This window comes from Indicator indicator, chromosome 20, assembly GCF_027791375.1.
Source record: "Indicator indicator isolate 239-I01 chromosome 20, UM_Iind_1.1, whole genome shotgun sequence".
In the NCBI taxonomy this organism is placed as follows: Eukaryota; Metazoa; Chordata; class Aves; order Piciformes; family Indicatoridae; genus Indicator; species Indicator indicator.
In genome coordinates this window covers 18439700-18452835 of record NC_072029.1, presented here as the reverse complement: position 1 = coordinate 18452835, position 13136 = coordinate 18439700, and the positions used below count along the sequence as shown (strand labels likewise).

At 46.9% G+C, this 13136-nt stretch overlaps 1 protein-coding gene across 2 annotated transcripts in view; it reads right to left on the bottom strand.

Moving 5' to 3' along the window:
* Positions 1–1283: 1283 nt before the first annotated feature.
* PLCD1 (phospholipase C delta 1) overlaps positions 1284–13136 on the bottom strand; it is a 55119-nt gene continuing 43266 nt past the window's right edge. For both annotated transcript variants that reach the window (XM_054390206.1, XM_054390205.1), the window contains exons 9-15: positions 10592–10759; positions 8827–8983; positions 8403–8519; positions 6337–6515; positions 5693–5825; positions 2745–2894; positions 1284–2395 (exon numbers count right to left, since the gene is read on the bottom strand). In XM_054390206.1, the coding sequence (XP_054246181.1) occupies positions 2304–2395; positions 2745–2894; positions 5693–5825; positions 6337–6515; positions 8403–8519; positions 8827–8983; positions 10592–10759 (996 nt within the window). In that variant the 3' untranslated portion in view covers positions 1284–2303. The remainder of the gene's footprint in view (positions 2396–2744; positions 2895–5692; positions 5826–6336; positions 6516–8402; positions 8520–8826; positions 8984–10591; positions 10760–13136) is intronic.

Below are 13136 nucleotides of genomic sequence, written 5' to 3'. Positions count from 1 at the left end.
CAGTGTCCAGTGGGCTATGTCCTCTTTCTGCTGCTCTTTTCACCACAGCTCTGGGACTCTGTCATATCCTAATCTGCTCAGAGGTGAGGTGCTTTGATCATGGCATGGATCATGTCCCATCTTTTGGGGAGAGACCTAACAACATTGTCCATCGTTCTCTGGTCCATCTCAGCTACTTTCCAACCTGGCTCCAGTATTTTTTCCCTACCTGACAAAGGATGTTCTCTCTTCCTGCAGATCTTGCCTACTTTTATTTAAGTGCAGAACATCCATGTACACTCTGGCCCTGGATAGTGTAGTCCTACCCCCACATCTCTTCCCATTCCCTGTCCCTCCACTTCTCTAGTGCTGGCCACTGCAGGTGGGTGAGGGCTGGTTTAGCTTAATAGTTCCAACACCAGAACCACAAATCACTTGTTCTCAGACAGCTCAGTGGGGTGATCCAACTTGCCCCCCCAGAGCTGATGCTGATATGAGTGAGGGAGGCAGGAATGCCTCTCATTGTGCCTGCCCTCTGGCCACATGGTACAAGCCCCCTACATGCTACAGGGCATTTCTTGGTGTCCTTCACTCATGCTTTTTACCCCATAGCTCCTTAAAACAAAATGGTTGAAGCATCCTGTGAGCAGGAACTGTCCCTAAGCCAAGGATACTCCTGAGTAGGATGTCAAGGGCAGCCATGGCCTTCAAATGTGCCTCCTGATACAATATTCCCCATGCCAGAGGTGAGCTGAGAGAGAGACTGCAGGACGCCCTGTGCTACCTCAGTGGCCTCTGCCACTCCTGATTTCTTTCAACCCCCTGGTTTTTAAGTCAATATGAGCCTTTGGGTTGTGGATAGAATTCACATTTAATCTGAAAATGTTTTATAACATCACACAACATTGTAGTGAAGAGGGAAAACCGACGTGTCCAGCAATGATTACCACAGAACAACGAACTCCAGGTATGACAAAGCAAGACACAGGTTTGCAGTGGGACCAAGGATCACTCAATCCAGGCCATTCTGGACTCAAAAAAATAGGTGGAGGAGTGGACTGGAATTTGTTTAAAGGGACGTTAACATCTTTGGGAGCAGCCCATCCTTTCCATCACCAGGCATGAAAAACCCTGGAAGTGCTGGGAGCTTTAAGAAACTTGGCAGGTTTGTCTTCAACTTCCTGTCTGTTGCACTTAAGTAAGACAAAAGAGACAAAGAGTGACAAGTAACTGGACTTTTCCAGATTGTTTGTTTTGTTTTAATTTTTAATAGTCTAACAAATTGTTAGTAACATAGTTGGCACTTCAAAAAACATATATATTATTTTATTTCAACAATATTCCCTTAACTCTGTAGTTGTACTTGGAGAAAAACCACTTGTTGCCATAAATACTGTGTGCTGCTACCTATGCAGTGCAGCTGGGACCAGGCTAACATTTACAATGGTTTCTACTGCCACTTCCTCTGCCTTCAAAAATGACTTTCCCCCGCCCCCCTCTATAAAAAACACAAACACAAAAAAGTTTCACTGTGTTAAAAAGCAAAGCCCTGCTGTTAGCTGAGCCTATTTTCCACTGGCACAGGGCAAAAGATGGTCTCTGAGGTGCCTTTGAGTGGGTTTCACTTTGGGTTAGAGGGAAATCTACCATTCAGCAGCTTCTTTCTCCTTCACAGGATGAGAGAGCCAGGCTTTGAATGCAAAGGGAGCTGGCTGAGAGCCAGGTGCAAGGCAGAGTAGTGTTCATGTATTTTTTATTATCATACAAAAGAAAAGTTGAGTTACATAACAGCCTTTGCAGTGCAGCTTGCTTTTTTCATCTGTAACAGAAAAGAGGAGAATTGTGTCCCCATTTAAGACTTCATATGGTGAGAGATGGCTGACAGCTGAAGTCACAAGAAGTCACCTGGCATCTGGCCACTGAGTTCAGTGGTGGGGTGGACTCTTTCCCTGCACAGATGCTGGGTGTTTTATGCAGAGGTCTGACCAAACCCAACCCAGGAGCTGTGCTTTGCTAAAAAAAAGGAGTCCCTGGCCTCTTGCTAAAAGCAAAATTAAAAAAAAAACCTCACACTGAATAAAGTGAACTAGAACCACAGCTGGATTGGTCAAACAGGTACAAAAGGGTTAACCTCAACAGCAGCATCAGTATGTTTCCAGCAGAATGGAGAAAGTCAACGGCAGCTCTTTCACATCAGGGGTCCTGGGGAGGGCTCTTGGGACTCCAGAGGAAGCACTGGGGCGTTGATGGGACCCTGACATGTGCAGGTTGAATTCCTTCTAGGTCTGTAACAAGGTTCACTGTGTCCTGAAAGAGCTGAGCTGCTAATCATAGTCCTGGATATTGACATACACAAAGAGGGTGGAGGAGGAGTATGGGTCTCCGTTCTTGGTTAGAAGATGGATGTGGCGGTAACCTGGAAGCAAAGACACAATGGAATGTGGCCTCCAGTCTACTTGGAAAAATATTTGCTAACATTTGCCAAAACCCTGCAGAAGCATCTCCCTGTCTCAGAGCATTTTGCTCCCAGTGCCCCACAGAACAGGTCTGAGAGGTGTGGCTTTGAGAGTGGGGAACATATCATGCCCAAGGCCACTGGTGACAAGGAGTTCCCTGCCCCAGCGGCAGTGTTAACAGCTGCCCAATAAACCATTTATCATCTTGCCTATACCCCAGAGAGATAACCTGTCCTGACCCACAGTGTGATGGGTCTGGAGCTTCCCAAAGACCTCAGCGGTTTGGAGAAACAGGGAGCAGGGCCTTACCTTGCTTCAGACTAGTGAAGGGAAGAGTGTACTGCCCAATGAAGTCATTCTTGGTTGACATGTCAAAGTCTTCCACCACAAACCGGACCAGGGCAAGTGCTGGCATCTCTATGTCAAATGTAAACTCTTCATCCCATTTGGGGTTAAAGCCTGGGCAACACAGACAAAGATGGAGGTCAGAGTTGCTTACAAACAAGGAAGGAGGTGAGATATGCACACATGCAAGGATGGAGGTCAGAGCTGCTTGCAAATGGGTGGAGACTTTGCCTAACTGCCAACCTAATCTGATCCAGGACAAAGGTCTCAGAAGGTGCCAAAACTACTGTTCCCAGCTCTGACACTAGTTTGCTACCTGGTATCAACAAATCCTTTAGCTTAAGCAGTTTATTGTAGACATCAGCACCATGGTCCCAGAAAGGAGGAAGGTGAAGTCAGCTCTGCTCTGCAAGCTCTTGCTGACTGATTATGTGGACATCTTTGGTTACCACTGGACCAGCTGCAATTTTTTACAGCCCTGAACCAGGAGGGAGCAGAGAGAAGAGCTGTGCCTTTGTGGTGTGACTTTCTAGGGCCTTAAGCCTCAACTCAGTGCTTGAGGTGCACCTATCTGTCACTGCTCTGTGCCTTGGTTTCCATGGCTGCAAAAAAGGTTAATGAGGAGAGTCTGATTACAAAAAGATCATTAAGTCTGTGGACAAAATCATTTGTGCCTCCCTGTAACAGGGCAGAGTCTGAGACAGCCAGACTAGCCCCACTGCTCCTATGGATAAGGATCTTGTGGTAAGCAAACAAAACCCAGCAAGCTCAGTGCTCTCTCTGCAGGTCATAGTGGGTGCTCTCTGCAGTTCAACAAACCACACCCCAGAAGAAAACAGGAGGAGAGGACATCCTGTCCGAAACTCTGCTGCTGTCAGCCCAGCCTGTGCCGAGCAGAAGTGTAAGGACAGCAGAACCTCAGCTGAAGCCTGCTGGTCATGGAGGGTCTGCAGACAGTTTGGTGGGAGGCAGGGATCTTTCAGCTGGCCCTGAAGGTGCTGAGATGGGCACGTGGAGAGTGCCATGGGAAAATACCTGTGCTGGCTTGTTGCACTTTATTTGGACCTTCATAGGATTAAATCAACTGGACTATTCAGGTAACACACATCTGCTCCTGGCCCCTTTTATCCTTCAGGGAGAAAAACCCCAGTGTTGCTGATCTTCTGGGTGCAGAAATCAAGATAATGGAATGTCATCAGCCCTAGGACAGCAGGTTTCACTGTACTGACATCTACAGGGGATTTTCAGTCCATCTCTGAGCCACAGTGAGACACTCAGAGCTGCTGAGCCAGCAGGTTTCCACAACCTCTTGAGCTCTGCAGCTGCACTGCTGTGACCTGGTCCTTGCCCACAGCCCCTGCTTCAGTCCCACCTACAAAGAACCATAGAATCATTCAGGCTGGAAGAGATCCTTAAGATCATTGAGGCCAACCATAAAACATGAAATGAACTAAGATGCTGAAGTGTGGTCACATAGATGAAACATGAGCCCCTGAAATGCAACCCCCTCTCTTCAGCTGCCCCTTTCCAACACTGATGTTTTCATTGTTTGATTACCTTTTCACTGGCCAACACTCCCTCCAGTATCACTGCAGCCAGACAAGGACTGGCTGTGGGGCTGGGTGTGCTGAGAAGTCCTGAGGAACAGGCCTGGTGGGTCTGAAATGTTCCCTACACAGCTTTCACTCAAGACTTAAAAAAAGCTATTTATTGTAGGTGACGGAAATGGCTGTGAGCTTTAGGAGCCAGGCCAGGCTTACTCAGGCAGGAAAGAGCAAAAGGGAAATATTGTTAGCAGGGAGGAAAATATGTGTTGACTTTCCAGCACTTGGCTCTTACTCCCTTGTTACTCCCACAGGAGACAGGGCTGAACTTGCCCTCTGCAAACTCAGATGGCCACAATATGCAGACCCCCACAGCCATGTTTGACCAATGAGAAATAGTCCATGGGGAGGTGAAATATCTGTGAGATCTCTGAGGGTTCAACCCAGCTCTTTGCAGACAAGGGCTTATGGCTTTACACTTCACCTGTAACTGTGATGGGTCATTCATTTAGCATCAATGCCTTTTTGGCCAAGAGGATGAGCAGATGCAGTGTCCCTGCCTTGTGATGAGGCTCAAGGCTACAGGAAATGTTCTCCTTGTGCACAGACCTTGGTACATGTGAGAAGAAGCTGAGATAGGTCAAGTAATTCAACCTGGAGAAGGTTAAGGAGGTTATTATTGCCATCCTCCACTACCTCCTTATAGAGAAGACAACAGGCTCTTCTTACAGCAAAAGCTTGATGCATAATGGGCACAAACTGTACCAGGGGATTTCTTGTTAAGAATAGGATCTCTTATTTTATGATGAGATCAGTCAAAGACTGCATCATTTCAGAGAGCCCAGAGAGTCTGGGAAATCTCCATCTTTTGAGATATTCAGAATTCACCTGGGCTCTCCTTTGGTCAGGGGCTGAAACAGACCCTTCTGAAGTCCCTTGCAATCTCGGTCTTTTGTGAGTTTGTGAATAAAATCAGCCTCACGAGATCTTGGTGGGGACCCAGGTCTAGTCCAACCACATGAGCACTTCCAAAGCTTTAGCTCTGCAAATTTGGCAGCCAGTCTCAAAACTAGCTGATGTTGCTTTGCAGGGAATTTCTTTCTCCAAACACCTTGGGGAGAGAAGAGAGAAAAAAAAAAAACCCTGAAAGTAATTCTTTACAGGATCTTCAATCTGTGGGGCTAGTTCCTGCCAGCAGCAGTATATACCCATGAGGCCCACAGCATCTCATGTATTTGCTTGGTGTGGGCAGGCTTGGGTGCATCTGAGCAGGTCTGGCCACAAGGCATCAGTCTTGGCAAGGACTCTGCTATTTAAGATGAAGAACTACTGCCCCATGGGAGCACAGCATGGAAGAAAACCCCTTACCATTGTTTTCAATTACTTTGGTCTGCTTCTTGTTGTTATCCTGTTGGACACCATGGACCTCTATCGTTACTTTAGGATCAACAATGGAGTTTTTGCTTTTGTTCACCTTGGGCAGCTGCTGACCAGAGATGATCTGTGAAGGAAACGGAGGAAGAGGTCAAGACATCTTTAGGAAAGAGAGCTCCCTGACAAACTTCCCTCTCCTTTCCAGGAGAGTTGGACCTGCTGTAACAAGCTAGTGCTGGTCTTTCAGAACCAATGCTGTGAAATCCTTCAGAGGGAGTTGCCATGAGCCAAAGCACCTAAGGAACACTGCTGCAGCCTAGCCAGCTTGGCTGGAGTCAGGCAATTTTTCTAACTGTGTTCATATGGTCTTGGAAACAACAGTGCTGTCTGTTGACTGCACATCTGCCTGGAAAGACAGTGAATATTGTCACTAACCTCTCCTCCTGCTGAACATTAAGAGTGTAAGTCCCTGAAGGATGAGAGCCCATGCAGGACTGAAATGAAGCCCCCAGCAGTGGAAAATGAGTAGGGTTAGGATAACACTGCCCATCTGAGACCAGGAAAAGGAGAAGGCACAACCTAAACACCCTCCCCCAAATGTGGCTACCACTGAGACATTTTCCAACTTCTATTCTTACTTTAAGCAGAAGCTTCTTCTTTGTCCCCCATGTTCCTTCTGTGATGGATTTTGGATTGAATGTGGTTTGCTCATCCCGGAGGAATTCCGGCTTTAAGACATACCCAGAAAAGCCATTGTCCTGGAACCGACCCTGGTACACATCCATTTCTGTGCCCGGTGTCTGGAAGTTTAGTGCAACTGCAACAGAAATAAACAAATTCAATCACTTTCAGACAATTGCATGGGAATATCTTTTCATACTCCTTCTGTTCGCACCAAGTTGCAGGCCCTGGACGTAAACATCGGCTTTGCCCTTCCTCAAAGAGCAGTGATAAACTCTGACCCTCACAGCCAGCTACCCCTGAGGATTCCTTGCGTTCAAAGGTAATACAGGAGGAGCCATCTCATTTGTCTTCCTGCCTTCCACAGGATCAAAACGTGGCCCACATTGACTTTAAGTCACCTGGTAGAGCAACTGTATCTTTTTAGATAAACCTTTTCATTTCTATGCTCAAGGAGTTATCTCCTGCAGTGAAGCCAGCAAAATCCTCAGATTGCTTCTCTGGCTACTTAGCCCCATTATAAAACCTCCTTTCCAGCCCAGATATGCCTATTTTCATTTTGCCATCCTGAGGGGCATTGATGCCTCTCTTGGTTAGAGGCCTGTCTCCTCCTGTAGGACCATAGAAGCAGTGATCAAACTCTCTCTTTGTTGTCTCCTGCCCAAAATAGATCAAGCCTTGCTGCTGTCCTAACACCAGGTAGATTTCCTGTATTCTTTCCAATTTGGAACTATCTTTTTCAAAAGTATTGATGTCAAATTTGCAAGCAGGCTCTGAATACTCTCACTTATACCACACAGGGAATGCAGAAGGACTCCAGCACCTCCTCAGTACTCCACTGATTTCCAAAGGCTGATGTTAACCTCTAGCAATTTCTAAGACAGCTCTAGGACAGATGGCAATTTATCCTGGTCCTTGCTCCAACATACTGGGTAATACTTGAAGGCCAAAAGCATTTTAAAGCACTTCCCTGTTTCCCCATCTGTAAGCAAGATTTAGTAGCTGCAGTATGGTGGTTTTACTGGGAGCTTCAAGCACTCAGGGATTCTGAAAAATCTTATCTGGCCTGTGTACCCCAAGGCCAGACTCAGTTCTGGGGAGACAGGCCAAGAGCTGCTAACCTGTGCACCCCATGGGAGCTGCAGAACCCAGTGAGTTCATGTGCTGCCAGGCACATCCAGGCCATGCAGATCTACATGGCTACAGGACAGGGAGCCATGCAACTGCAGCTTCTCTTCTCTGGCTGGGCCACACAGGCACAGCTAGGACATCTCCAACACCCAGCATCACCAAGAGAGCCCAGCACGTCATCACCAGCCTGCCCGTTTACCACTGCATCAGGTTTCTTGGATGAGAGCTACAACAGAATTCACTTAAGCTCTGGGACCCTTGCTTTCATCAAAACTCTGAGACATCAGCATACCATTAGGGGCCTCAGCACCCTGGAAGTATGATGCCCTGACTACAAGGAACAGCTCAGACCACAGCTTGACCCTTATGCTTCAGCCTTGTGCTAGGACTCATAGAATGATAGAATCATTAAGGTTGGAAAAGACCGTTAAGATCATCAACCCAACACTACCATGACCACTAAACCACGTCTGGAAGTGCCATGTCTTTTTTGGAACACCTCCAGGGATGGTGACTCCACCACTTCCCTAGGCACCCTGTTCCGATCCCTGACCACTCTTTCAGTAACAAAATTTTTCATAATATCCAATCTAAACCTTCCCTGGTGCAACTTGAGGGCATTTTCTCATGATAACTGAGTTGAGTTATAACCCTGCCAGAGATTTCAGCACACTGTTCAGTAAGGGACTGCAACTTTCGTCTCCCTCCTCCTTTGTTATACAACAATAACTCTGCTTTCAGTGAAATTGCAGGGCTGTGTGCATTAACGTGCAGGAAAGGCTCTCCTAATGGTTTAGAGATGGGCCAGACAGCAGTGTTTGAAAAGGCACTGAGCATTCACTGAAGAGTTGACCTACCTCATCTGCAGCCCCTCCACAGCCAGCTCACTCACCAATCTGGCAGCCGACGTTCCACAGCTCGACAGGGTTGTAGTTGGAAGAATCTGTCCTCCAGCCTGCGGGGTAGATCCGGCTCAGGTGCCTGATGTTGTGATGAATAAAACTAGTTCCTACATTTAAAATAAATAAATAAATAAATAAATGGCCCTTTCAGTGATGGGGGCAACTTTTATCTCTTCTTGCTGCTGCTGTATGCACTGCATCTCTTCCTAGTGAGCCTGTATAAACCACCCTTGCTTGGTGACAGCCTCTATGACATTAAGTTATTCCCACTGTTTCTCAGTGACATTGATGACCAAAGAGATCATAACCCACATCTTTTAGGATGCCCTTTCCTGATGCTTAACCACCACTGGCTAGTTAGTGGTGAGAGCCAGGGGCAGAGGATGGCCTCTTGCTGAGGCAGAACGTACGCACCAGACTCCTGGGCCAGTTTCAGAGCTTTGCTCTCTGTGAACGATGACATCTCATAGAAAGGCCGAGGGTGGCTGGAGTCCTCGAAGCCATTGAAATGGACACTCTTGCAGTAGACAACTGTGTCTGACAATTCCTTGGCCAGCTTCAAGGTGTCACTCTAAAAGCAGAGCAAAAGGTCTGTAGGGATTTTCTGCAGTCATACTCAAAAGTCAGTGGCAGCACTGTGAGGAGAGAGGGTGGGAAAGGAGCAGGCTGCCCTTTCTATGTCCTTGGCCCTGCAGGAAGAGTGCTAATCCCTCCTCTTAGAGCATCACTACACTCTAAGACCCATCCTGGCCAGTCTAGTGATATCACTGATTTCCCAAGTGTTACTACTAAGAATATTTTATCTGGGACATCCCTCCATCCGCATTTATTTGCATGTTATTATGTGAACATTTCAGGCTATCACAGCTTCCAAATGATTAGGGCTACAACCACAGGAGCAACCAACTCAGTTGGCTTATATGGGTGAACTAAGAGAGGATTTCACACAACATATGCTTTGCTCTCCTATTGCATTATGTTCTCCAGATGGATTGTCTCTTTGTTGGTGGGATACCCTTTCTGCTGCTCTCTGCATGATCATTTGTATTTCAGCATCAACAGCTGTTTCCACTTGCTAAACTCTACATCAGAGCCTTAGCAGTGAGTTTTCCCTACTGTCCTGGTCTCAAGCATGCAAACCTGGAAATAAGGGGAAGGGAAGGATGTTTTGACCTCCACAGAGCTTGGGCTTTTTCCCTTGACCTGGGAACTTCTCACAGCACTTTAATGCCTCCTGTTCCACAGCCACATTCCTTGGTGCAATGGTGAAGTGAGAGCCAACAGCTCCCATCAGAGGCAAAGAAAGAAAATTATAGACTTCCCAATTATACACATTATTGACTACAGTTCAGATAAAGAAATAAGACCCTCAAAGAGTGAGCAAATCAGGAAGGGGAAGCACAGATCAGACCAGATTCAGAGGCAGCATCAATCAGCTTTGCCATCAGTGGGACTGAATATATTTATACCACCTATGAACCTGGTCTGTAAGGAATCTGGCCTCCACAATGACCTGCAGTATGGGAAAATTAATGTCCTTGCATGAGAGAGCAAAGGACTGCTGTAAAGTCCAGCCTTTTCCTACCAGAAATAATCATCCCAATTGCGTTGGTAACCAGACACTCATTCCCCATAGATCTGTAGCTTTTCCTGCCCTCCTCTGTGTCAGAAAAACATCTCCAGTGAGGGTGCAGGTATGTCCCATAACGTGACTAGAGAAGCACCAATCCCTAGTAATAAACAAAGTCATGATGGGCAAAGGACAAATAGATCTCTGGAAATCAGGCAGAGGTAGCCTGAACAGGTGTGCTTCCACTGCTCCCATAAATGCCACAGGATCTGTGCCAGCTGGTGGGTCCTTCAGCCTCCTTTTAAGGCAAGAAGCCACCCTTCATGCTTAGTTGGCTCTGCCAGGTCTCTGCTTGTACTTGGGACAGAATTTCTGAAGCTGAGCAAGGACTAGAATCATTCTAGTGATTTCAGCAATCACCCTTGCATAGCCTCAGCTGAGCAGCTGAAACCAGATTGAAAATTGTCTTAGCTGGGAACATGTTAAAGATGGGATTTCCTGATGCAGGACTTCAGAGCCATCTGCAACAGCCAAAGATCTTGTTTATAGCTTTTCTGTCTCTCCAAATTTGCCCCTTTTCAGAATTCAGTTACTTTTGTTTTTACATACCTTTCCCTTCTGCTCTACCTCAGTCTTTACAGATTCATCTTCCATTTCAGCTGCTTCATCTTCATCCGAGACATCCTCAGCCTCCAGGTTGTTGTTCCCATTTGTTCCAGTGGGGTCTTCCTCCCTGCTAAGCTTCTTGCCTTTCACCAGGATCTTCCCTTTCAATTGCTGCACAAAGAGAAGAGGACAAAACAGCTGGTGATTAGAAAAGGTTCTGGCTTGCCGTGCAGCAGCTCCTCAGCTGCAGCCAGGGCTAGAGCCTTTTAGAGTTACATCAGTCACTTATTTATTCTCCAGCCTTGTTGCATTGCAGAGGTTTAGTATCCACCTACACAGCGAACTTCCACCATGCCTGCAAGGGAGAGCAGTGGTGCCACATAACTCCAGAGAAGATGCCTTGACTTACTGGTTCACAGTGAGAGGTGCCATTCACCCCAAACACGAGCTTTGTCATCTCCATTTCCTACAGAAGGTGCTGTTCCACAGCAGCATTCCACTGAACCTACCCTGCCAAAGCTGCCCACCCCTGACATTGTCTTCACTTCATATGGGTGCAAAGCCATAAATTTCAGTGCTTATCTCTTTAACAAGGTTTTAAATAAGCTGATACACACAGGCACAAACAGGCACTTGTTCCATCACTTTTTGTTCCCCTTCATATGATATTAAGTATTTCTAGCCTGAGGGGAAAGACACTCAGCTCATCAGTTCAGCTCCATTGAGTAGATCTCTTGTCCTAGGAAGAAGCATTAGCTGAAACTCTCAATAAATATTCTCCAACTAGACCATAAAGCTATTCCAACTGCCTGTGGCAAGCCCAAGGTTGAATATAACCAAAGGAAAGGCTACAAGGACATTGGACTCTGCTGAGACCATAGAATGGAGTGGCTGCTGGAATAGATGCAACTCTTGCCCTTGTAAATCACATTGGTCTAGTTCTCCACATATGGAGCTCCTCCACTCTCCTGCCTTTTCTACTGCATGCTGAACAAGCTCAGCTGTAGAAATGAAATGGCTTTGCCTCCTTTGGGAGTCTGTGAATTGGGATATGGCAACCATCTTAAACAAAATCACTGATTTTGGCAGAAGGAGCAGAGCTGGCAAGAGCAGAGGATTTTAAAAGGTCCACATACAGGTGTTTATACTACTTGAAGGTTTCCTGCCTTTATTGGCAACATGAAAGCCAAGGCAAGGTCTGCATTCCAGTTTTCATCTCAGTGGGAGTACAAGTTTTGTAATGCAATCCACCCCATCAAACTTTCAAAAGTGCCTTCAACACTTTTCTTTAGAGTCAACAGGGAAAATTAAACACTCCCTGGGTGTGATTCTCTGTGTCTATTTAGACAAACACCTAGGAGGAGGTGGAGCACACCTTCAACTCCCCTGACTGTATGAACTGTTTCTCAAAAGTGCTCACATATGTGGATAAACAAGGTCTGAGCACTGCCACCTTACATCCCACTCTCAGGATGAAGACAGCCATCTCCTCAGGTTCCTAGGAAGATATGCAGACCAGATGCCCTAGCAGATATCATGTCTCCATCTGTGTATGTCTTTCAGCCCAGCTGCAAACTGAAGTGTTGCAGGGTTTAGCAAGGAGTGGCACCAGAGGAGAAAGAGATTATCAAGAAGAGGGGAGGGAGCACATTACCAAAGGAGGCTTCAAAGGATTTGAGGGAAACTCAGCTCAAGAACTTCAGCCAAGAAGCTGCACTGCAGACAAGACTGACACAAGGTAGACTTAACATTGGAGAAACACACAGATATGCAGTTAGGCAGGACTTGAAGCCACACTCATGCTAAGTGCATGGTGCAAAAGTCATCCTCTTGGGCAGATGGTTCCTGGAATCCACTGCTGACTTAAGAGACTTGTGACTGAACCTGGTCTGGACTTAGCTGAGCCAAATCCAGAGGCGTTTGTTGCTTTGCTGTGAGCAGAGGGCAGAGCAGGTCAACTCCCCTGCTGTTCAGATCAGTTGTGCTAAGCCCTCATAACCCACAACAGCTATGCTGGAAGTGTTTCCTGAGCTGTGTGGCTCAAAGTGATGTTGAATGAGGGCAGCGGACATAGCAATGGATATGACTGATGGAACAGCTGGTGGAACAGGGGTAGTGTGGGATGGCAGAGAGTCCTTCCACTACAATGGGCCTCCCACCTAGGGGGACTCATGTTCATAAGGGCCATCCCCCAAGACAGGTCCGTTAAGCCCAAAGCCACTGACACTGTAAACAAGGAAGTCCAGGAACAAGGACTTGGAGGGTTTTCAGATGTGCCTGATATGTTGAAAAACTGCATGCATTGTTGGCAGGTCTTTTAGTCTCATTCCAGGGCTGGGGGTTTGCAGCATTTCTGGCTGGGATGTAGGGACAGAGGGAAGGGTCCTTGGCAGACCCCTGTGCAGATCAGGGTTGAGGCAGCAGCAGAGGCTGGATCAGCTCTTCCCTCAACCCTGGCAATGCCTACAGATTCTATGCTGGTTTTGGCCTTTCATCCTACAGCCTTTTAATTTACTATCAAGACCTAGAGAGAGCAGCTTGAGGGAGG